Source organism: Camponotus vicinus, unplaced genomic scaffold (genome assembly GCF_025532165.1).
Source record: "Camponotus vicinus isolate PSW18456_S1 unplaced genomic scaffold, iyCamVici1.0 SCAF_10, whole genome shotgun sequence".
NCBI classification, from domain to species: domain Eukaryota; kingdom Metazoa; phylum Arthropoda; class Insecta; order Hymenoptera; family Formicidae; genus Camponotus; species Camponotus vicinus.
Genome location: NW_028141946.1, coordinates 5,373,785 through 5,398,098, shown reverse-complemented (window position 1 = coordinate 5,398,098; position 24,314 = coordinate 5,373,785). Strand labels below are relative to the sequence as shown.

Genomic DNA, 24,314 nt, shown 5'->3' with positions numbered 1-24,314 from the left:
ATTTTTTATTTGTAAATACAAGTATCATAAGAAATTAATCAAATTTAATATTTTTTTTCGGTAGAGACTATATCAATTGTTCTATGACTATATGGTAAGTTTCAATTCATATTAACAAATGTATTAATATTTATCCGCACATTTGTATATTTTAGCACAAATAATTTGCGACTTTCTAAACATCGATTAGCGAGACTAAAATAATTTTGATAAAATAAAATGAAAATTATCGACGTATACGAAACCTTTCTACCGGAACCTGGCGCCATCTGGAGCAAGTTTTCAATTCTAGTCCATTTCTATTTTGAAGCGCGTGTCACACATCTTTCTTCTGTCTCTGAAAAATTTAGTGAAAATTTACATTCTTTGCGAAAATAATAAAGCATTAATGAATATTACAAAAAGGGAATCATAATCAAGCTTGGATGGGTATGTGATTTTCATTATATTATCTTTTTCGGTACTAACAGATACTCGGCATATCTATCTTTAATCTGAAACTGTCGATTGTTGTCGATGCGCGTTGACTAATCGAATACCGTATATTAAAAGGATTAAAATAACAATTATCTTTCGAAATCTTTTAAATTTCGTTGCTTGAAACAAAATATATCCAATAATACGGTAAAATAAAATATATGACAGTCATGTCTGAATTTTTTAACAATATATGCGATATATGCGACACATTTAGAAATATTATCTTGATATTATTGTTGTTGCATAAAAACATCTTTACGTAATAAATTTAATTACGCGTTTCTTTGTTCCAGATGAAAGATAGCCAACGGAAATTCATGTATTGCGATATCGATTATTCGGTCTAGTATCTGTGCATCGATACAATGCACGGGCGGGAAAATTATTTGTCGGAATACCCGACAGATAACGCTCTCTCGCGGGATGCTGCAAAGTCTCGCTCGCGTGAACGGAGCAATGGCGTAGGCGGTGATCCATGTGATAAATTAATTTTTATTACTTCGTGGGTGGCGGCTCTTTCTATTGGTCGCCGATCGGGAACCTCCTACTTCGCACAATGCACCGGGACCCTCTCCAGCTTTATTCCGCGCAACGACGGTGATAGAACGGCATACCATTTGTCTCGTCTTAAGACGAAGCAAAACTCAACGAGGGAACCAATCGCGATATTACCGCGCAGATTGGGAATTGCATGCGGCGGCGACCAGCCGGGAAGGATATTCATGCAAGGGTGTATTACACAGGTATTTCTCCGCATGAATCGGTGAGTCACGCATGATTAAATTTATTTATGCGATTGCCCGTACAAAATTTACGATCAATCGGAGCGTTAACGATATTTAACGTGCCTCGGATACAACTGTAAGAGGAATAGCAAGAAGAGCAAGCCGTAATTGCCATCGCGAAAAGTCGTAGGTTAATGATAGTAATCATTATTAATAATTGTGTAGATAATTATTATAATACTGCTTAAGCGAACATCTATGAGTCAATGACAAAAACAGAAAGATGCGTAGATTATCAATTTACGTTCACGAACGTGACACAGTCAAGCTTATATTTTTCAAAAAAATGCATCTGAAAAATAATAAAAAGTATTTTTGTAAGAAAGTGACTAAAAACTGTATGCTCGAATTATACGCACTTTCCACGCACGTATATTGAAGTCATTGACACACGCATTGAAATCACCAAACAATCGGTTTTATACGTTATTCGTATTTCCTTTTACATGTCTTTCTATTAATAATCTATAGTTATGTTATAATTATCGTGCAAGTTTTCCTCAAATATCTGATTTGATATAATTTCATGTTATAAATTCTATTCTAAATATTACATTAATATGTTGTGCTAAAACGATCTCAAACGAAGCAACAAAATCTATCGCATTAAGAAAAGAATTGCATTCAAATTTTATGATAGGTGTTACTTTGAATTATAATAACCAATATACATAATTCATATTTTTAGATCTGCATTTATAAATCTTAAAGAATAGCGGAAGAGGTATAAAAAATTAGAAAGATTGACTTGTAACGATATTTCGTAACTGTATTTGCGATCATAGCGTGAACATTTGCAGTTTCAAGTTGTTGTAATCACGATTGCGTTTACTCAAAGCCGCACCTGTGGTAGCCGGTTGTGTAGTAGGTCGTGCGGAAAAAAGATGCACAAGCAATAAAGTACCCTAGTATACGATGTGGTAGTGCTTTCTTCGATTACGTTTATGAGGTGACTGACTGCTAAAGTTACGCGAATCACCGTTAAACGTTACACTGCACGCTATGTTTTACAGCGTCAACGCAATTCCTGCATCTAAACTTTATTCCCCTTTGACTTAATCTAATACAAGATACAATATAAGCTATAATATTTGTCAGAGTATTTCGCCAAAAACTTGCGCAGTAAGTAAATATCTGATTTTTAGCGCGCGCAGAATTTGTGTAGTATTTTTTAGAGATTGAATATAAAATATAGAAACAATTACCGGGCTGACGAAATGATTCTTTTAACATCTCAAGAGATGATATTAATAGAATGAAGTTAACTTTGTGTGTGTGTGTGTGTGTGTGTGTGTGTGTGTGTGTGGGTGTGATTGTGTCATGATCATGATGTATTATAATGTATTTACTAAATTATATAATTCAGATTATCAAAAAAGTGATGAAAGTGGAATCTCTATACAAATATATTGAAATAAAAATTTATATCTTATCGTACTTTTGAATGTTAGCTTGCTGGAAACTTTCTATTTGATACATAATTAATTCTTTTTATCACGACTTACGAATTATGTAAATATTTGAAGAATCATGCATACTATATATAGTTTATATCATACTATGTATCAAACTATATATAGTATGCATAATTCTTCAAATATTTACGTGGTAATTTGTAAGTCGTGATAAAAAGAATTAATTTTGTGTATATATATATATATATATATATATATATATATATATATATATATAAATCGATTACCATAAATATTATCACAGAGAGATTAATGAAATAGAACATTAATAAGCTTAAACTGATTACAAAATATTTCACTTTGTTTTCTAATAAATCATCGAACACCAATTTGAAGACTAATATATATAGTTTGATTATCAATTTAGTAATACCACTAATATATAAAAATATTATAAATTTTTCTACAATTTATATCTTATTTTCAGCTTGAAACTTCGATATATCATCGTCTCTACTAGATGCTTTTCAATTTTTATACGCAAAATTCTCTTATTCGCGCAGGATGAATCAATGTTTTCATGCGGTAAAAAAATTTAGCGATTCTGCAATTTTTCAACAGAATCACGGCATTATAGAGCGAAATAGAATTCTCTGTCGCGAATCTGCATAAGATACCGCTGGATCGAGCAAAAGGAGGGCTGTGTATGGAATTAGAAGGAGAGGGAAGCGTGCATACGTGTGTCGTCTCTTCGGTCGCGGGAGAATCGCGGCTCCTCGCGAGAGGATCAGGTTGTAACTGGATGGTGGTGGAGAGAGACGAATGCAAAGCGGATAGACGGCGCGAGACAAAGTACGAAACGAACAGCTAGAATGACGGAGAGGAACGAGCGCGCGAGAACGAGCGAGAGGGAAACAGCTGTACCGTGTTACCTCCACCGTGGTACAGAGACGGATGCTGCGTTGAGTCCATGAGGAATAGTGGGGGGAGAAGAAAGAGAGGGGAGGAAGAGAGATAGACGGAAGGAGCGAGAGCGAAGCAGCGAGAAAGAGATGAGCGTGAGAGAGATCGATCGGCGAGGTGTGAGGAAGACGGCGCGCTCGCAAGAAGGCCGCGGTAGTCTTTCTCAGCTGGCTAGGTGAGATAAGGATGAGACGGACAAACGGATTGACGAAGGTGCCTAAGGTAGGGGATACTGGGGGATACTCAGTCTGGCGGCCACGTGCTACACGAGCGCACGCCCCGAGCCGGCCGGCGGTCCAGCCAGCCATCCACGACGCCGTCCTCTTCTTCTTCGTCCCCGTATCATCCCGCGCGTTTTCTCCCGTTCCTCCCATCCATCCAGTTTATTTCATCTCTTTTTTTATTCAACTTGTGACGGAAATCGTCGAAAAGTCGCGCGACGTAGTCTCGAGCGCGAGCAAGCACGAGATCGGTGTGATTCTCCAGCGTACGTTCTGAAAGATTGAAAAGCACAGTGATATCGAAGAAAGATTCGAAAGAAAAAAAACACTTGGTTTTTTGTGATATTAGTCGATGATCTGATGCGCGGCGAGTATCTTTGTACCTTGATCCTTTCCGACAGACGATTACGATTTTTCTCTGTCGGAGGATATTTTTCACGCGAGTGTACATCGGTTTGGTGTAATGACGTTACCGCGACGAAACGACTGCGCACCGTTTAATAATACAGTGCGTAGATGAAGAACGTGCGCCAATGTGTGTTTTCTGTGTTGGAAAAGAGCAAACGACTGATAATGCGTATTGTCGCGACGGACTGACGCGCTTATAAGCGTGGCAGTGCGAAGAATTGACTGAACGAAGGATTTATATTAAGGAGTGTGTGCGTTTTGAGAAGAAAAGGAATAAACAGAAATAGTGGAGGATTTTGGACAGGTATGTGCCGCATACAGATTTTTCTCATTCACACAATCGGAAATTCACTAAGTCGGAGTCATAGGCGGATCTAGCCTTAAGAAAGAAAATCCTTTTACCCTTTTCTTGAAAAGAGAATCATGAAAACATTCACAAAAATAGGTTGTTCCTATGCATCACGTATATTTATTTTCATATTTTTTTATTTATATATCTATTGTATATTCTTGATAGAGCGAAACGAAAGATCTTATGGACTTTATAGCTCGATTCATAATTCTAATTAATATATTTCTGGAGAAAAAGAATTCCAACTTCTCATCGCAGATCCGATTAAGGCTCTTTTTTGTGTTCACAATGTTTTTATAATAATATTCGCTAATGATTATATAAAAGCAATGATAATGAAATGTTTAAAAATTTGTATAATATGTATTCTCTATTGCATTTTTATTATTTTATTCATCTATACATTTTTTGTTTATATTTTTTAAACGATACCGCCTTTCCTATAATTTCTAAATGTTAAAAGTGAACATGGTGACTTATTGCTAAAACTCAATAGCTCTTTCTTCATTCGGGTATTATCTTAATTATTCGATACGATTAAATTTTCACTGACATTCGATATAATCCCACTGGGAAATATTTTAGGCGTGCCACGTAAAAATAATCAAACTTATCTTTCCACTCGATTTTATTTGTAATATAATTTTCTGACATAATGTGAATACCGTGTTTTTTATTTCTCACATTTATCGAGCAGCAGTTGAGAATCGTGAGGTTACACTCCCATAACGAGTTTCAAACTTATAGTGTCACATGCCAATAGCGTGATCTCCTATATTCCAATCATTTCAATAAATAACAATATCTCTCGCGTGAGAAAGACCTTTACTATACTATTCGTCGAGATGCTCGCCACTTTGACGCTTGATCAATTCCTTGTAATGAAATCGAGTTACGGTTGCGTATCAACGATCAAGTGTCAGAAATTAACTGTAATTTAACTCATTACGTTAGACCTTTAAAGCGGAAATCTGTGCTATGAATAATTAGAGACTTAGAACTTTGTAATTATAATGTACGGCATGCCGTATTTGACCTCAAATTCGCAAATGGAAATCCAATCCAATTGATTCAATCGGTGCTTGCGATTAATAATGCCCATGATCGCGAACAATTGGACGAACCAGCAGCCGGTGCCGTTACACGAAAAATCGATTCAGATGATTCGCAGCGGTTATGATTAATTTGTCACGACTTAGAGAGAGAAAAGAGAGGGCGCAACAATTTTAACTGTCCGCAGCCGGTGATATCCATGTGACGTGCCGCTCACAACCGGTTCATTAAAGGTGCAGTCCGCTCGTCACTCATTGGCTGCCATGGCTTGGCAGCGATCGAGATGTTCGCGCGCCCGCCCGAAAAGGAGAAAAGGAGTAAAAAAAAAGAAAAGAGAACGGCGCGTATATTATATACACGGGTGATGCTTTTGACGCGAGTGTGTTTCACCTTTCAATCATTATTATTACGAGGATGAGCAGAGGCAGTCGGCCGCCGATCGCGATCACCGCGCATATCTGTCAGAAGTGGAGAAAAAATATTGCCGGACAATCAAATTATTAATAGCGGGATAGAGGAGTGACTTTCGCAAGGCGAGAGGAATCGATAGAAGAAACGACGAATTAATTAATGACGAAATCAACGCTGGGGGATCATTTGAAATCGTTATCGAGGAAATAAATAAGTGTGCTTCGATAGACATTTCAATAAATTGCCACGCGAACTTTCGCGAATTGATATATAGGATATCACGATCGTTCATAGAAGGATATTTCGTAGGTTTGGAAAGGTCGTATTTCTCATGTGGGATCCAAGCCGATAATTAATTCAAAACTCTCAGTTCCGATCGAGCGAACTTTGGATCCGTGATGGAATGCGATTAATGCTTTAACGTGACGCGATCGAAATATTGGTTTAAGCGTCAAGTGTCAGATCTTGTCGTTTGTCGTCACGACGAATAAATTGCGGCCATTTAATACCCACGTGCGGTACCATTATTTCTCACGACAGCATCACTAATTACACTTGATACCTTATTTATTTTACAAATTAAATTCACAATCGATATTATGATCCGTCGGATTCATAATGAAACTATTCGCGCAGTCATTCATTAGCGATCGCGCGAGACGAACGCGCCGTGTTCATGTTTTTGTACGAGAAGAAACGCTTCTCTTTCTGCTGATTTCTTCAAGGATCGAGGATGCGATCCGCGTAAATACCGAGACGTGAAATCCTTACGTCGCCCGATGATAGCTGAAACATATCGGCGATGACAGCGCGCTGATAATAGTTTTGAGAGCGACGGCGTCCTTCGGCTAATGAAATATATGCTCGTTAGGCGCAGTTCGAAAACGCAAATAGGAAAAACATCTGATGATATGGATGATCAGTAGTCGTCAACTTCGAAGACCGTGTGTTTATCACGCGCATTACAATTGCGTTACCGCTGACTCGCGCGTTAATCCGCGAAAATAAGGATTCATCAGAGCCGAAGCATGGCAGAGATATTCAGGTGGAACCGGTCTTCCGCAAGCATATACGGCTCTTAATTAATTTGTCATTAGTCAACGAAGAGAGATGGTGCGCAATAAAATTTATCGGTGGCCGCAGCATTATCGGGTTTCTTCCTTTGTCGCGAAGACGGCCGATTATGTCAATTTTAATGCATAGACGTCTGCGAAAATAGACATGTTAGCCTATCGAAAACAATTATTTGCGACGATTTTTTGATCATATCGTTTTTATATCGGATGATAATTAATTATTCTTAAAGATCACACGTAGAGTGTAATTTTATATCATATTATAAACTATATAATGAGATGAGTTATAAACAGGAAAATTTTTCCTTAGTTAAGTACCCCCCAATTACGTTCTAGATATAAATAGATTATATTATAATAGTCACACTTGTTATGAATTAATTATTAGAAGATAAAAAGCATTTCTATTGTTTCGGATATATCAAAGTTCATACTTTAGTTTCGAGTCATTATCAATCAATAATTAAAGAATTTTATATTTTATAAAGCTTCATTAATTATAAACTTTATGCTTGTTTGTCGATTGTTATTAATGTTTCGGATTAAATGTACCAGTTCTCCTTGATACACGCCGCTCCAACTCTGCGATATTATAATGTGTTACAACTTTAGTATAATCGTGGCACTATAAATTTGTGGCATTTAACGCAATCAAATGTACTTCAATTATAACCCATGAATATTTAAAATCTCATATATAATCTCTGTTGCTACAGATTCTCGCATATAACGCGATCATGTTGCAAGTATAATACTCCGTGATCGAATAGATTAACTCGCTGCCGTACCAATTACTGCGTTCTTAATCGTGGCTTTGCGATTGACCAATAAAATCTCAGTATCCTCAATTAACATTTACTTTCGAATCATATCTCGAAACTAGTCTAATTCTCTAAAATCGCGTTATTTTCCACTTTATTCCATATATCATTCTTCAGATAAATTATGTAGAAATTTAATCTCCGAATTATTTTATAATTCGTTTGAATATTGATTTCCTCGTATTTATGACATTCGCAGTCCCTTTTTGAGTTGGTTGGAGTTGCAACGCGCGAGTTTATCCTCAATAAATTGAAATTAAATCTCGGTAATCACACATACACGTACACACACACATACACATAGACGTGCACGTCGGTTGAATTTCCATGGTGCGCATGGCGAAAATTAATACGTGGCAGCCTCTGTAATTAGCTCTCGTATTTATGCGTCTCTCGCAGGGCGGGCTGCGTTAACATGGTAATGGCGTTACATCGTTGTAAACACGACATGTTATCTCGAGCGATACATACCTGAGAATCTCGCGTCCGCCGATCGCGATTTCGGGAAGAGAACCGCGTTCTCTCGCTTTCACGCTCTGCGACCCGCCGCTCGTATTCTGGAATAATTATTATATGCCCCGCTGATACGCTGCCTCGCGCGTTTATTCACCGTAAAAATGTCGCCTTAATAGTGGGAGATATCGGTTAGTATATTTCCTTGGTGTTTCTGTTGCGGAAAGGCGGTATCCGGTATGTGTGCTCGACACAAATATCTTGTCTTATACAGTGTATTAGTGAATGAATCGCCGAATTCAAACAAGAATATTACAATTGTGTATTTGTAATATATAATGCAAATGCAAAAAATATTTAGTCTTGATTTTTTATTGATTTTTCTCAAGAACTATTTGCATTTTTCGCAGTGGCAAGCGCGACGATACGGAAAAAGTGCACAAAATGTTGGCTCCCTGCGACAAACGAGAAGACGGCAGGTCGAGTTATAGGCCAGGACGGCTGACACCGAGGGATTAAAGGACGTCGAATGGATGTGGGCGATTTATCGGGCTCGGCAGGATTGATAGGGAGCGGATCCATCTCGGTTGCGACGGGTGTTGGTATTATCGCCAACACGACATCCGCCACCCCAGGGTGGTGGACGCCTACGTCGACAATCACCTCGGCAGCGGCCAACACCGACGTGGTGAGTTCCTTTCTCCTTAATACAAATTTCTCTCTCTGTTCAATTATTAATTTCCGCATAAATTCGTTTCCCGTCTTCGTGTTAAAAATCGAACAAAAAAGAGACGTCACATAAATAAAAAATTACTCTTTATATTTATATTTTTTGTTAAATGATATATGTGTAATATTATTAGAGAAATGGTGAAAATTACCACTTTTGCGTAATAAATATCTGTATATTAATAATATAGAATTAATCATCTAGGCAAGAAAGTCAAGAAAGTTCGTATGTCACATGGCATTTACTATAAATTACGATTCTTTTTATAATTCAAATATGATATTTCTGTGGCATTTAATGTTTAATCACGGGTCTTGCGAATTAATTAAATTACAGTGTCTCCCACATACTGATCGGATTAAAGACCTGGGACGCGAGTTTCTTTTCGTTGTTATAAACTCGACAGTTGATTGATATTTATATAGACTGTACTATTCTCGATAAATTGCGTCGTCTAGAATAATGAAATTTAGAGGACTGGAAAAGAAGAGAAGCAATGTCGTTCATTTTTTCTAAAAAAATCACACTACGACATTTCTGCTCGTTATTGAACGTCGTTTGTGGCGACACTTTAATGAGACGATTCTCACGCGTGGGACGTGGGTGGGCGATGGAAAGGATTCATACGGATGTGTAGCGATGTAGATTATCCGTAAATCGTGCGAGAAGCAGCACGACCGCGGGAGCAACGCGTTATTTAGCATCGTCGATGTGTGGTGGTCTGTGGCCGCGGGGATTAGAACCGAGGTGACATAGCCGCGTCATCTGTTGGACGTTTAACCTTTTTTGCCTCCTACCTCGGCTTGCACGTCGCTGCTCCTCGCCATCATTTCCGCGAGAAATCATCAGCCCGTACCAAGCATACGTTCCTAGATTAATGAGATCGAAAGTCGTTTTCGAATACCTGCGCGTCGCTGTAGGCCGTTTTAGCGTTCACGACGATCAGAAGTACGTTCGTCTGTGATATTTACGTATAAAGGCCGTTGCGATGAATTTTACACCATAAGGAAAACGCGCGAAGAAAAGCGAACGTTCGCCTTCTTGCACTCGCGCGAAATTACACGGTACGCACGTTTACCGATATATATTTTACACGGTAATATATGTCTCGATAATATACTATCGAAATATCTCACAATTTAGGTCATCGTGTGGAAATCTTGCTATATATGCATAAGCGTTTCGTAATCAAACCGATTTCATACGCGGTGCAATAAACCTGATGCCTAAATCCGATCAATTCGATGCATAAATTCGCAAATCACGCATTTACTCTGCGTTACATATCTCGGAATGGCGAAGCGCCATTAAACGCAGATGTTTATCATCTGTGGCTCGAGCATGTGTAAAATGTTAGCCGGGTATAAAAAATACATTTATAAAAATCATGGCTCGTAAAGTAATCGAGCGAGAGACGTTCTGTCTGGTAGCGCGCGACGCCTGCCTGTTGAATGAGCGAGAAGGAACTCGAACACGATCTACGAAAGATCCACGGAACCCAAGAATCAAACGCGTTGCGATCGCCTTCGATTATTCCCGCTCGTAACGCGCGCGATCAATTTCTCGTCGCGTTACGAAAGAGCGGTCGTTAACTTAGTTCACCCTTTTCGTGTGGGAATCGGAGCCCGCGCGAATCACATCCTCGCTCTTTGCACGCTCACCCGCGTCCACGTAGTACGTAGCTCACGCTACATACGCAGCGTGCACGGTCCTCTCATCTCTGCGTCGCCTTTCTCGCAACCAAGCTGAGGATGCGCGGCGGAGCTGTGCAATCCGGTAATGACTGGCTAACTAGGTTTTAATAGGAACGCGGTTTCTCGCAGTGAAACCCCTCTCGCCGATCCTCGCGCAAACATGGCAAGAAAAGGCCCTTTTTTTCTCTCGCGCGACGTCACCGTCGAGGATCCTCCAGATGAAGCATCGCGCACTGATTGCCGATTGCGGATCGCACATTTCAACGAGAGATCGAATCCGAGAGTATGTCCGATATTCTTGGATAATCTTACATTGAAACAAAAACTAGGGAAATAAATTGTTTTTTATTGATAAATGAATTATTTTCAATTTAGAATCTAATGTGATGCAGGAAACTAGAACGTCTAAATATATATGATGAAGAAAGCAATACAGATTCGCCATTTTCAATTTTAATAATATAGATAGCCATTACATATATACATATGCATAAAATGGTATTGTAATAAAATGATAGCGTTGTGATAATGTTTTTAAAGCTTCAAAAATATTATGGCAGAAAGCCTTTAGAAGGATCTTTTTTTAATTTGTTTTATCATGTAACATCGCATTACAAACTAGCATTTCATATTAATTTTTTACAGAGCCTAATATAACGAATATAATGTTTGTTCAGACGAGTACTTGATAAATTTTATGACTCTTTAGTCGGCGTTCAAGAAGTTTAATAATTAATTGGTACTTCAAGTAAATTAACATCTTATTATCAAATGCAATTAATCATATTTATATATTAATGGAAAGAGAATATATTTTAAATATTTTTAATATATTAAATTAATATATCTTCAATATATTTTTAAAAATAATTCAATTACGATTTCATAATAGTGCTTTGTACTGAAATAGAAAGATCCAACATATATCATGGCTATCCCTATCACAGTGCTCCTCGTTGTTCCGTATTGATCTCGCGTTTCGAGAGCGTGCATTAGACCAGGATCGAGAATCCTTTCGTGATTGGCAGACATTGTACGGAAATCAGGCACGATCGTCGGGCACATTCTGAACGTTCTCGGATCCCGAGCGTAACCACATATCGCATCTTTTTGTTGCAGATGAATCAGCTCTGCAGAGTTTGCGGAGAGCCGGCCGCGGGTTTTCACTTCGGGGCCTTCACGTGCGAAGGCTGCAAGGTCAGTATCTTCGCACCGCCATTCTTCCACGGCTATTCATCCGTGTCGTTATTCTCTGTATAATAAAATGAAAAAGAAAAAGAAGAGAAAAAAGAAAGACGACTCGCGATTATTACGTTTCTCGCGCGACGCGAGATACTTACGTTTGAAATTACGTAAATCGCGTAGAATCACAGCGAGACAAAGAGTAATAGTGTCACAGACGCGATTGTCTTTTGTAAATCAGACTGTCGACGATAGTCCATGATGCAAAGGTATCCCGGTGCTAAAATTAGTCACCCGTAATTTACCGTTAAATTAAAAGTCGTCGAAACAGTTCGTTGTTCAAAGGTTTAATCATGTCTCACGGACGCGCTTGCTTTTACTGTAGCTTGCAAACTTTCCGACAGTTGAATCTAGTTTTTTACTAATAGATAATTGAATGTTTTATTTCGATGTGTTTCTCCCTGCACATCTAGTACGTAATCAAGCGAAAGTGCAAATCGTTAATCGATTGCCATTCATCAATGTGCGCATCTTTCGCTTTCTGTTGCACAGTCCTTCTTCGGGCGTACTTATAACAATCTGGGCAGCATATCTGAATGCAAGAACGGCGGCGTCTGCGTGATCAACAAGAAGAATCGTACCGCCTGCAAAGCGTGTCGCTTGCGGAAGTGTCTGATGGTGGGCATGTCTAAGTCCGGCTCACGTTACGGCCGGCGCTCCAATTGGTTCAAGATACATTGTCTGCTGCAAGAGCAGTCTCACCAGGCGCAAAACCGTCTGATCAAGGACCCGAAGTCCGCGTACGAGAAGGCGTTTGGCTCATTGGACGCTGCGAATAACAACAATAATAATAACAACACCGAAAACGTAAGTAATACCAGCGCTAGCAGCGTCGTCGGCATCGTCACCACGGCGACCACTACGGCCAACAGTTACCATCACCATCTGCACCACCATCATCATCCGGACCGGTTGCCCAAGAGGGAAGACAGCGCGCTCAGGCCGCCGGATATGCCGGTGCAACTGAGATCGCCGGAGATCCCACCAAGGACCAGCCAGGACGCGATTTTGAGGCCTGGTGATCTTCCGAGGGCTTCGCATGAAATGCTCAGGCCTGAAGTCTCGAGGTTTCCCATGTGGCGAGGACCGCCGTTGTTCCATCCAGCTCTCACACATATGCAACTGCTGAACACGCCTTTCTTTCCCTTCCAGCAGGCACGCTTCATGGTACCTTACATGAATCAAATAAGTCCGCCGCAGATGGTGGCTAGTTTGTCAACCTCGTCTAGCGAGAATGTCAGCCCGCGATCGACCCCGTCTCCGACGAAAAGAAACGAGGAAAATCAAGAATATCGCGAGATTGACCGCGACGCCGAGAGCCGCGGCCAACGAGATCGATGTCTGAGGAGAGGATCGACAGAGATCGCATATGACAAGAGCCTGGCGTTTCTGCGATCTCTCGGACCGGAGCAGGAAGAACCGATGGATCTCAGCATGAAGGACACGCAGACAGATGGGCATGAAATGGAGGCTGGTAGTATGGAAGAGGAAGAAGAAGAGAAGTCGAGTGACAGCGAGGACAACGAGCTTCTGCAAGATACCGGACCGCCCCTAGACCTCACACGAAAGACATGACCTCGGATATCAGACGGTGCTCAATAGGTGTTTAATAGAAATTTGCTTCAATCGCGAAGAATTATCGTCGGTCTCACTCGGAGTTCGCGAGGACGACGTGAAAGAATAATGACGCAATGTTGTACCAATGATGCTGATAAAGAGACGGAAATTCTGGCAGATCGAAGACTTGCCGGCGAAAGGGAAGAAAATAAACTCCCGGAGGAAAAATGAAGATGGGTGGGAAAATAACGAAGAAGACGAAGAAAAAGCTAAAGAAAGGTGAAGTGAGGTGAAGAAGAGAATGGAGAAGAACGTGCGAGGTGCGGAGGGAGAGTGAGAGAAGGTACAGTTACATCGTAATAACGCGGCAAGCGAGAAGCACGGCCAAGTGTCAAAGGTGCCTTAGCACAAGAAACGAGAAGACGATCCGGGGTGGGGAAGAAGAGTAGCCGAATACGATTACGTTGGAACGACACGAGGGAAAAGCGGGAGAAGCGCGGGGGGAGAGCGCGGTCTAGATGTCGGCCTAGATGTCGATGGAGAACAACAAGTGCCGCGCGTAGCCAGCCGGCATAAACGGCTTTATGATCGGTGATCGATGAAAATTGCTCAAGCCGCTCGGTATTAGTCCCTTTTGCCCAGCCATATCCCGGCGACAGGTGAACGTCGACGGGACGAGTCGAGGACGTTCGCTCGTGACACGTCCTCTCTCGTCGAGGAAACGTATGACGGACGATTGTGCCTTACAAGCGGTGCCTTCTTTAAAAGTGTGCCGATAAGAAAAAAAACAGTTTAACGCGATATATAACTATTCGCTGTGTGTAGCGTGACGACACGCTCGGCGATGGCCAGTGAGTGCTTCGCGCGTGTTATCACGCCTATGAATTAATCGTTCGGCAGTATTCGAGGTCCGAACTTTACTGTTCGATCCCGCACACGTGCTCGTTTTTCAAAATGAATTTGGCGAAATGAGTTCGATGTGATAGATCGAGTAAGATTGATTCGGGCATCGAATAGATTGTGATTCTACGCGTGAATTTCGAGTACTCTTAACTTAACTTATATTTTTTCGAGAGTCTCTTTTTTCGAATAAACACAAGCGTGCGGCGAGATTGCAGTTGCGCTCAAGTACAAAAAAAAAGAAAGAAGGAGATGCATAGAAGATGTGGCAGCCACGACGCGGGCATCGTTTAAATGTCCGAGTCGAGAGTGCGACGTGAAATAAAGAATATTATATACCTGAATGTAACGCTGTTCATTAAATCCCTTCACACATGCTCATCGATCTTCCATCTTTCACGCGGGTACGTATACCGTTCCAAACTCGAGATGGTATTCGATTACTTTCGTCTCGCGCGTCTTTCAACATTTCTCGTCGCGCCGCTACGAAAGCGCGCGTTATAATATTATTACACATGCGCGCGTAAACGCGTATTATCGTACGTGCAATGTTATTTATCTAGCAATAAATTTGTCCGTCTTTGATATACTACGCAAAAAACTATCTTCCCGATAGTTTCACGCCGACGCGACGCGATGCTTCGGGGAAGAATGATGCGATTCCCGTCTCGAGAGTCGAGGACGTCGAAAACGCTTGACAATAAATTTTCTTAAAAGTTCAGCAATAAACACGCGAGTATATCGATCGTAAGGTTTCTCCTCCTAAGGTCGTTTGACCGGGTCAGCCGTTCCGCGTGCGAGGAAAGCTTCGAAGAAGACGGTCGCTTGACGAGCGAGCGAGCGAGCGACGTGCTCGACGGAAGTGCGTGCTTATCACACGCGGAAGTTTTATTGCTAATTAAGTGACACTCTTTGAAAATCAAGGTGGGTTCCCGTCACCGCGTAATATCTCGCTTGTCCTGCTAATTTATGAATATTTGCCTCGCTGGTAAGATCCGTGCTGAATCTTCGAGGAGAGATCACGACCGGAATTCACGTTTCGCGACACGACTCGTTCATAGAGATTTGTCTTACAGGAAAGTTTTATATACCTGTGTTAGACCGCTTCTTTGCCTCTACGGCCTCTTTTCTAAGTATGCTAACGCATTCTTGACCGATGTGCTGTTATTAGCGATTTCATGATGACATTATAATTTATGGTATCTTGAATGTTTTATTGCCTTATTGAGGAATATGAATATTTCGGTTACGCAAATATGATTTCAAAATTATATTAACGAAAGTATGCTACTCTAAATTATGCAAACAGGGAATGATTTTGAATTTCAGCAAACTATTGAAAACAGTAGAGTATTAATATCTATTTAAAATTCATGCATGGTCTCTAACTTCGCGAGTACTTGCAAGGATGTTTCGAAGTCAGACTAGGACGTAATATGTCTGGTAATGGGGATTGTGCAACGCGAGACGTGCAAGTTCGCAAAATCATGTAAAGTTTGCCACCCGCGACACGAGTTCTCTGTCAATATTCTCAGGAACAAAATGGCCTTCCCTCTCAAATAACTCTTCGTACATATTGCGAGCAGGTTTTTGCATATATTCAACGAAAAAACAGACGATTTATGTCTCTCGTCGCGCAGAATAATTAGTATCGAATTTATGAATTGCTTGACGCGGTTCTCGAAGCGTACTTGTGTACGATTTCTAAATTACGTATTTCAATGTGTCTCTGTATTGCATAGGTGTAATAATTTTAATTACTTTACTTTGCAATTCACATTGCCATCAAATTTCTAAATATTCCACACGAAAGCATACAATCTTGACAGACATACCATTCCCTAAATATAATATGTATAATCAATTTTAAATGCTCACACACATGCACACACAGCCCTTTAATAAATTTCAATATAAAATTTATTAATTTATTATGATATTTTAATATGAAAGAAAGAGAAAATAATTGTTTTTAATTTAAAGAGCATTTTTATTCTTATCTCGATCACGGATATTTTGTTGGATTCTTTAATCTATCGCTATTACATTAGATTGAATCCTCGGTAAATCTTCGTGTTATTAAATAACATAATGATGGATATAGTCATTATTATTATTATTTAATTATGCCAGATGCAAAAAAGGCTGCGAATTATCATTAGCACAGGATTCTCGTCTCGTAACGAGAGCGAATAATATAAGACTCGTCAACAGAAGATTTCAATAATAGTTGCTACATGAAAATCATGTTTCCGGACTTCGCAGAACTTTCCCAATGACGGCCATATATTCGCAAATGACGTTCATTAGTAGTATGCATGCATCTCGCCCCAGCAAGAGGAGTTCTGCGTGCACCTGCGTGTGTGTGTTCACGCGACAGTAAAATAGCGAGTTGGGTCGGTTTGTTGATTTAGGTGGGATAAGAGAGGCCACTCGATGTCCATCGCGCGGGCATTTCCTGTCGGACTCGATTCAGACATTCCAAGGGGCGGGGCATAAGAAAAATATATGACGATGACAATATATCTCGTGCACGTGTCTATTTCAAATTCTATCGAAACTCGATGCGCAATTCCTATCTAACTAAGTATTCTTCATCTCAAACATTTTACGTTTTACAGTAGATTATATATATTTATAATAAAAAATAGAAATTATTTTCTTTGTGTTTAACGTTCCTAAGAATTACAATTTCGAAATAGCGAGACAATTACAATGAAAGTAAAATAAACAAATTAGAAAAAAATAGCAGGTGAGATGATTATAGATATTACTATATTGTTTAAATTGTTGGTTTCAATTATTTATTTTTATAATGCACTGATTTAAGTAGGGATTTATATAAAAATAGCATATATCTTTGGTTCAAAATTTCCTTCGACTTCTTCAATTTATATTTAACAAGTTTAAGAGAAAGCAGCAAAAAATAAGAAAGAAGAAAAAATAGCTGTGGACGTTATAGATGATAAAGTAATGCGTATATCATATTAAATGGATGATCAAAATTTGTCAAGACATTCAAGGCGTATCTTGTATCAGGAAGATTTAGAAAAATACAGACGATCGATCGGTTTAATACTTATAATATCGAAAAGGACGCAAAGTGCACGTGTAAATCATTAATCACGTTTATCGAACTAATGTTGTCGAAGAATTCGATCGTTTAATCATCTTGACACCTTGTCGAACGTGATACTCAAGGATATCCGTTATTCAATCGTCCTTAAAGTCGTGTTAATACCTGCCTTCACTTTTTTATAAATTGTTGATTCGTTTCATATTGAAACATGTACTATTATCATTCTATTCATACATATTTTTTATACACTTTCCTTGCTGATATTGATCGTCTTAAAAATGCTTTTATGCGCGTTGAAAAGGCGCGTTTTTGCTTTATTAAATATAATAGCTCACAGTAATAATACATTTAACGCAAGGATCAACGTTAATGTCACCATTTTTATTTCCGTGCAATATTATTCTCGAAATTTACACTCCTTATATAAATTCTGCATTTCAGTTATCGTTGAATATATAACAATTTTTTATGCCATATATCATGTGAATCGTAAATATTTTTCGCACATGTTTTTACGGTGCATTATTTATTCGTTATTGATGCGCGCAACGACGTTATAAATTATTTATCCATCTACTTATTAATTTGTTCATTTTCTTAGGAGATGTGTTTGTATTTTCATGTGTTAATAAATATAGTTTAATTATTTTTGACGGCGCACGTATTGTGGAGCGTGCGATACATTCTATCTTGAAATTTAGACTCATCTTAATAATTCTCCTCTCTCTTGCATCATACCATAAGTTAGGCACATCTTTTGTCGCGCCAATCCTTTATAGCGGCGTACCGCTTTATTATCGCGAGAACAACGACAGCGACGAACCGTTCGCGACTCTGCCGAATTGTCTCTTTCCATTCGCACCTGCTCGAGTAATCAGGGTGTTACTAGCGTGTCAAAAAAAATATAGATCCTGTCTCGAGGTCACATATTATGCCATGTCGCCGGGCAACTAAAAATCGCGACCACGTCATCATGCGATCATTCGGAAGAAAGAGACGCACCTGATTTTTTTTATGGCCGCCACTCGAGAACCGTTCGATCTCCAAGAAACGTCTCTCAGATTATAGCATAATGGCGTGTTTGTCCATTGCCGAGCGTTCTCTTTTTTTTCCCCTTTCGTCTCACGTCTCCTAGATGGGTTACGTAAATCTCGACGAGGAAACTGTGCGACAGGATCGTCATCCGTTTTGTCGTAAATTAATAAAAGTTCTCTTCTTTCTTCCTTTAAGAATAAAAAAAGGGAATGAGGAATCGAAAAATGCAGTAACCGGAAAGGAGCGATAGATAGACAGACAGACAGACGGACACAGTGGGAGAGAAGGCGGGAGCGGACGAAGCGATGAAGGGGAGAGCCCGGAAGAGAAGGACCGGTTGCTTGTTCATTGACGGCGCGAAGGCCCTCGCTCGTGAATGGTGGTGGACACTCGCGAGCCAGGAATAGGATCTTCTCTCGGCGGTCTCGAATTTTTCTGCGTCGCGCTCATGAACTCACGCCACGGTCATGTCACATCGCGTTCCCGTCCTTCCTTTTCTCCTCCCCCTCACTCTGGACGTAGTTGTAGTTCGCGACGCTGATTAATGCGCGGATGCTGAGGACAATCTTGATCGAGTCCGGCGAGCAATCAACTTCGTCGCTTGCCTTGATTTCCGGCAGTGCCATCAACTACGTCCAACAATTGCGATTGTTTCTGGTATGATTCCTTTGAAGACTTTTTCTAATCGCTTCCTCTTCACATTCATCGAAATAATTTGCTGGAATTATGATTAATAACCAGACCTTTATCGAATAAATGATTAATAATTTGCTGGAATTATAATTAATAACCAGATTTTTATCGAAATTAAAGTACGCAGAAGATCTTTCAATTTCCAACGATGTGAGAAATCTTCGGAATTTTAAATTCATTTGTAAAGACAATAATTTGATAGAATGCAACGTTTACGAGAAATCTTTAATATTAGAATATATCTTGCCTCTTTAATATTACAATAAATCTTGCCAATGATATATTTTTACTTCTCCGTATTGGATTAGCTGTTGATTGAATTAATATTCAATTCCGCGAAATTCCGAATAGATTTTTATTCGTTCTCGCTTCTTTTAATGACCGAATGATGTCACGATCGTTATAGGATATAATAACATTGATTGATGATCATCGTAGAAGCGTTAGAAAATCATCTGCTTTTATTCACTGATTGTTGTTCATATTCGAGAGGATGCTCAAAGTATCGTATCTATTGAAAAGCTATATAGATTATAGATCATTTCAATGGAGTAATATTACGATACAATTCTTTAAAGAGTTGCAACAAATTTTTAAATCATAAACAATATAACGCGCCGCGTTCTAGAATCCAAGTCGTGCTAGATAGGAAATTATCAGAGGGCAAGGGACCGACGATGAGAAAGAAGTAGACGCGGGTCGTGGCAATACACACTAACAATAAGATCGACAGATGCGCGGCACGAGTGTAAGAGGGGCCATTACGCGTGAGGTAAAGAGGTTTACTACACCTGTGGCCTGTAGGCTTGGCTAGGCACGCGTGAGGGAGAAGAAGAAAGAGAAAGAAATAGAAGGGAAAAAGAAGAAAGAGAGAAAGCTGACCACGAGAGGAGACAGAAGGGAGTTCACGTAAAGGCAAAGAAGAACAGGGAACGTAAAGACGAAAGAGAAGAGAACGCGTTTGAAGTTGACAATCCGGGGTCACTGAGCAAAGCTGTTCGTGCTTCCTCCGATTGGCCGCCGGGAAATTCATAATACGTTTTTCATAGATGTCGGAGAGTCTGGGCGCTGCTCCGGCCGGACTCTCTCCGAGGGTAGGGTCGAGAGTCGAGTCGACTTCGAGTCAAGACGAGTCGAGTCGAGCCGAGTCCGGTCGAGTCTCGAGCATTTCACCGGACGTTTACGAGCGTTTGACCCTAAGTGTACGGTGGGAGCGCGGGAAGTAGAGAAGGCGGAAAAGAGTAGACGATGGAGGCGATGGAGAGAAAGGGAGAAGTCGCTCTCTTGCGCGGCCCCGCTAATTGGGTACGTTGCGCACGCATCGTCGTAAGAGGATCTTTGAGTGGACGTAAACCCAATATCGCCGCCGTGTATGAGAAAGGGATGCATGCGACGAGATGCGCTGCGCTTTTAATGGGCGATTCGGTTGACGCACCGATGATTTGTCGTCGATCGCGGACGTTGCCGCCACTCTAAGGCTCCTGGAGGCAGAATGTCGCCTGGCCTCGACAGGATATGATAAACAATGTATCTACAAACGAATTGTTGCTGATTAAATGAATTATAGCTAGATATAACGTATAATGAGCATCGATATTTTTATTTACTCAGTATCGAATATCGTAATTTTTCAAATTACTGTTTAATGCAGTCGAAAACAGTAATTACTTGAAGCTTCGGTGATCTTTATATAACGCACGTTGCTTACTAGATATATATAATCGATAACCTTTCAATCAAATCAAATTCGAAAAATTTATCTTTCTGTTTAATTCGTGAGCAAAAAACCCTTTAAATTAATATAGTCATATCAAATTTTACTGTAAAAAATGTGAATTCTTAAATTACAGCTCGATTCGAAAAATATTACTCAGCTTTTACTGAGAAAAAGAGAACGTTTAGACTCATTTCATAAATTTTCTACAAATTCTGGATTTAAATAACGATGCGTAATTTAAATAATGGTAAATTTTGCTTGTAAAACATGAACGTTATTAAACCATTAATCAATTCCAAAAAGTAAATTGTGATTTCACATTGATTTCGCTTGTAAAAATTTATGAAAAAAGTGCTCAACTAGTAAAACATGATAATGCATACATATATCGTCTCAGTTACCGAATTTTAATTATATGACAAAAAGTACTTGTATAATTTACACTTTTTCTGCAATAATGATAAATTAAAATATTCGAAATTTAAAAATTTTTTGAGAAAACCTTTCTGATAAAAATTCTCAGGTTTTTTAACATTCGCGAAATATATATTTAATGTTACGTAGATTTCAACTAGGGTAGTTAACTAAAAGTAACTCATCAAAATTTCGCCTAGCCGTTATTTTAAAGGGAATTTGCTACACGCTTATGTAGGCGTTTAAAAATGGGATTGGGAGTCGCTATCGTATCGCATAAAATTATCATCGGTCTTCTCCGATCGACCGGACATCGAGCGTCGAAGCGTCGCAAATATAAATACATTGGCAATAATTATAATACACTCAAATAACATTTAGACGTCGTTAATAAAGACTAGAGTCAACTGGTTTTGCCAAAAATACTGGTAAACCTCATCATTCAAAAAGTAATTCTATACTCCGCGATTTATACCCCGGACGGAAGAATTAACGGCTATTACGGTGGTAATATTCGCGTTCTGCCAAATTTTATTGGCGACATTTGCATGTCATGGCATAAGGTCCTAAGGCAAATAGCCTCGAGACGCATATATCGTGCGTAAAATAATTGAATCACATATATATGCTAATTCTGAATATGCGTTGCCCATTATTTAGAAACGATTTCGTTTTGTTTGTTAAATTTCGGTCAGATTTCGTGTAATATTTCAACGATTATTCAATGCGGTCGAATATATTTCGCGCGAGCAAAATAATCAGGTTCAAAAACAGGCAAACTAATCGAATAAAATAATGATAATTATCTTTTTATATATGTAATGATATGCAAGGAGATTGTAATTCTCTCACAGATTAAAAATATTTCTGTAAATATCTTACCAAAAGAAGATATAGTTAAATCATCTGGATATTTCGCATACACTGGCTATTCGTGAATCTATTTTTATAGCATTAAGCAATTTTGCCAATTAAATCAATATATGAAAAAATTATATTTCGTAGTCCGAATATGATTACAGCAATTCCTGTTAAAATATAATACAGATTTAGATGTAAATGTAACGATTTATTCTCTTTCTTATTCATAAACCTTTAGTCTTCTAAATTCACGTTTAATTTTCTTAATTTACTTGTGGTATTTAATTCGAATGAATATTTATAAACGTTCACAAAACAGACATTCATATTCATTCGTATAATTTTCTACTTTTGATTTATAATTTACTTTATTTATTATAATGCAATTTTATGATTAATAAAACAAAATATTTTTCTAAATTAGCAAATTACTGTATTCTATAATCTATTCTATAACATAATAAATGAAATCAATTGACATTTTTATTGAGTATGTTAAAATTTAGATTTGAAAAATAATCTATCTAGTTACACAAGTGTTTTCCTCACAAAAAAATACATATTTCATAATTATTAAATTTATATAATATTGTATACATGTATCTAATTATTATATATTGACAGACAGAAACAAACTCATTCCAATTATACGAAAGTCTCAAGGAATTCCGTAAGACTTATAATCGATCACCACATCGGAGTTGACTCGGAGCTTATATATCTTCTTACATGAATTTTTTTTTGACATTAGTAGCGTGTTTAATGACGCTCGGTCGCGTCATCGAAAGTTTCACGATCGAAAGTTATTGCGTAGGTGCGAGTATTGCTTTCGAGGAGCTGCGCGATCGCACAACTATTAATAAAATGACGCCGTATCTACGATAAGGAACATCTATGATGATCAAGAAATATTTTATCTGTCGAAATTCATGCGCGCGTCTCACTCGCGTGCGAGGCATGAAAAAGGAGGACATTTAAGAGAAGATGCAAATGTCATTAGTGCGTGGGACGTTAAAAAATTAATGCAAGGTACATAATTCGTCTTTCCAGGTGCCATTTTTCATGATTCGCTATAATTAAGAAAATATGTTTCCGTATAAACAAACATGCTAATGCCACTTTCTTTCAGTCAATCAGCTCTTTCGATGTCACTGAGTATAAAGAGATGCTATTATTTAACTGATTTTTTTTTAGACAATCTGTACAAGTTTAAAAAATTGTATGTGCGTGTATCACATTTAAAATTCTTCCAGAGAAAGCTAAACCGGTTATTTTAAAGGCTGATTTAGGAAAAAATTAGTTAATTACGAAATGAATTAAATAATGTCCATACATATATTATGTATTAATATCAGAAAAAAAATAGTTTATTACGAAATGAATTAAAGAATACTCATATATATATTATGTATTAATATCAGGATTTTTACTTATATGTGTTAGTATTAATGGGATCTTATAAACTAAAAAATAAAGACGAACGCAATTTTAACTTTGAGCCAAAAAGGAATCGCGCGCAACTCGATTTCGAAAAGTCGCTGCAGCGAATTCTCACCCGCGAAACGCGACCATTAATAAGGCGACACGTCCAGGACCTCGGACACACGATAAGGACCCTCCGCGTGCCGTGGTGCGACCGATGTGCTGCCGTTAAGGACCTGCCGAGACCCCGTGCGCGCTCGCACGGCGGGAATGCCGTGACGCGTACTTTCGCGCGGACTAAGGTAACTTATTCTCTGTCTTTGTGGGCGCTCTTTTTGCGCGTTCGCCCGCGGGATGGGGTTAAGTGGGTGCGACCCCAGGACGCTAAATAATATCGAGCTCTGCCCCATCTACCGCGCGCCATTTTGAAATATTATGCCGGACGCTTTATTATTCGCGTGCGCGAGAGTTCGTCCCCCCGGCGACGCCGGATTTATAGACGTGCGCAGAAGTAGGGCCCGGTGCCCCTGCG

General features: G+C 39.1%; 1 protein-coding gene and 1 long non-coding RNA gene across 5 annotated transcripts in view; one reads left to right on the top strand and one right to left on the bottom strand.

The window, feature by feature from the left end:
• Positions 1 to 70: 70 nt before the first annotated feature.
• LOC145960214 (uncharacterized) overlaps positions 71 to 24,314 on the bottom strand; it is a 264,245-nt gene continuing 240,001 nt past the window's right edge. For 2 of the 4 annotated variants that reach the window (XR_014435303.1, XR_014435304.1), the window contains one exon: positions 71 to 337. This is a non-coding gene — a long non-coding RNA (uncharacterized LOC145960214). Of the gene's footprint in view, positions 338 to 11,749; positions 12,115 to 18,748; positions 19,394 to 24,314 lie in introns of those variants that run through there. The other 2 variants (XR_014435302.1, XR_014435301.1) reach the window with 2 other exon arrangements.
• On the top strand, positions 3,203 to 14,905 carry LOC145960212 (uncharacterized). The gene is made up of 4 exons (XM_083079475.1): positions 3,203 to 4,576; positions 8,849 to 9,126; positions 11,982 to 12,059; positions 12,597 to 14,905. The coding sequence occupies exons 2-4, from the start codon at positions 8,968 to 8,970 to the stop codon at positions 13,677 to 13,679; spliced, it is 1,320 nt and encodes a 439-aa protein (XP_082935601.1). The 5' UTR covers positions 3,203 to 4,576; positions 8,849 to 8,967; the 3' UTR covers positions 13,680 to 14,905.

What these genes read in the sequence shown, in the direction of transcription:
- LOC145960212 (XM_083079475.1), top strand. Translation starts at nt 8,968, where the DNA reads ATGGATGTGGGCGATTTATCGGGCTCGGCAGGATTGATAGGGAGCGGA. An exon ending in CAGCGGCCAACACCGACGTG is followed by an intron (nt 9,127 to 11,981) that starts GTGAGTTCCTTT and finishes TTTTTGTTGCAG; the next exon opens with ATGAATCAGCTCTGCAGAGT. An exon ending in TCACGTGCGAAGGCTGCAAG is followed by an intron (nt 12,060 to 12,596) that starts GTCAGTATCTTC and finishes TCTGTTGCACAG; the next exon opens with TCCTTCTTCGGGCGTACTTA.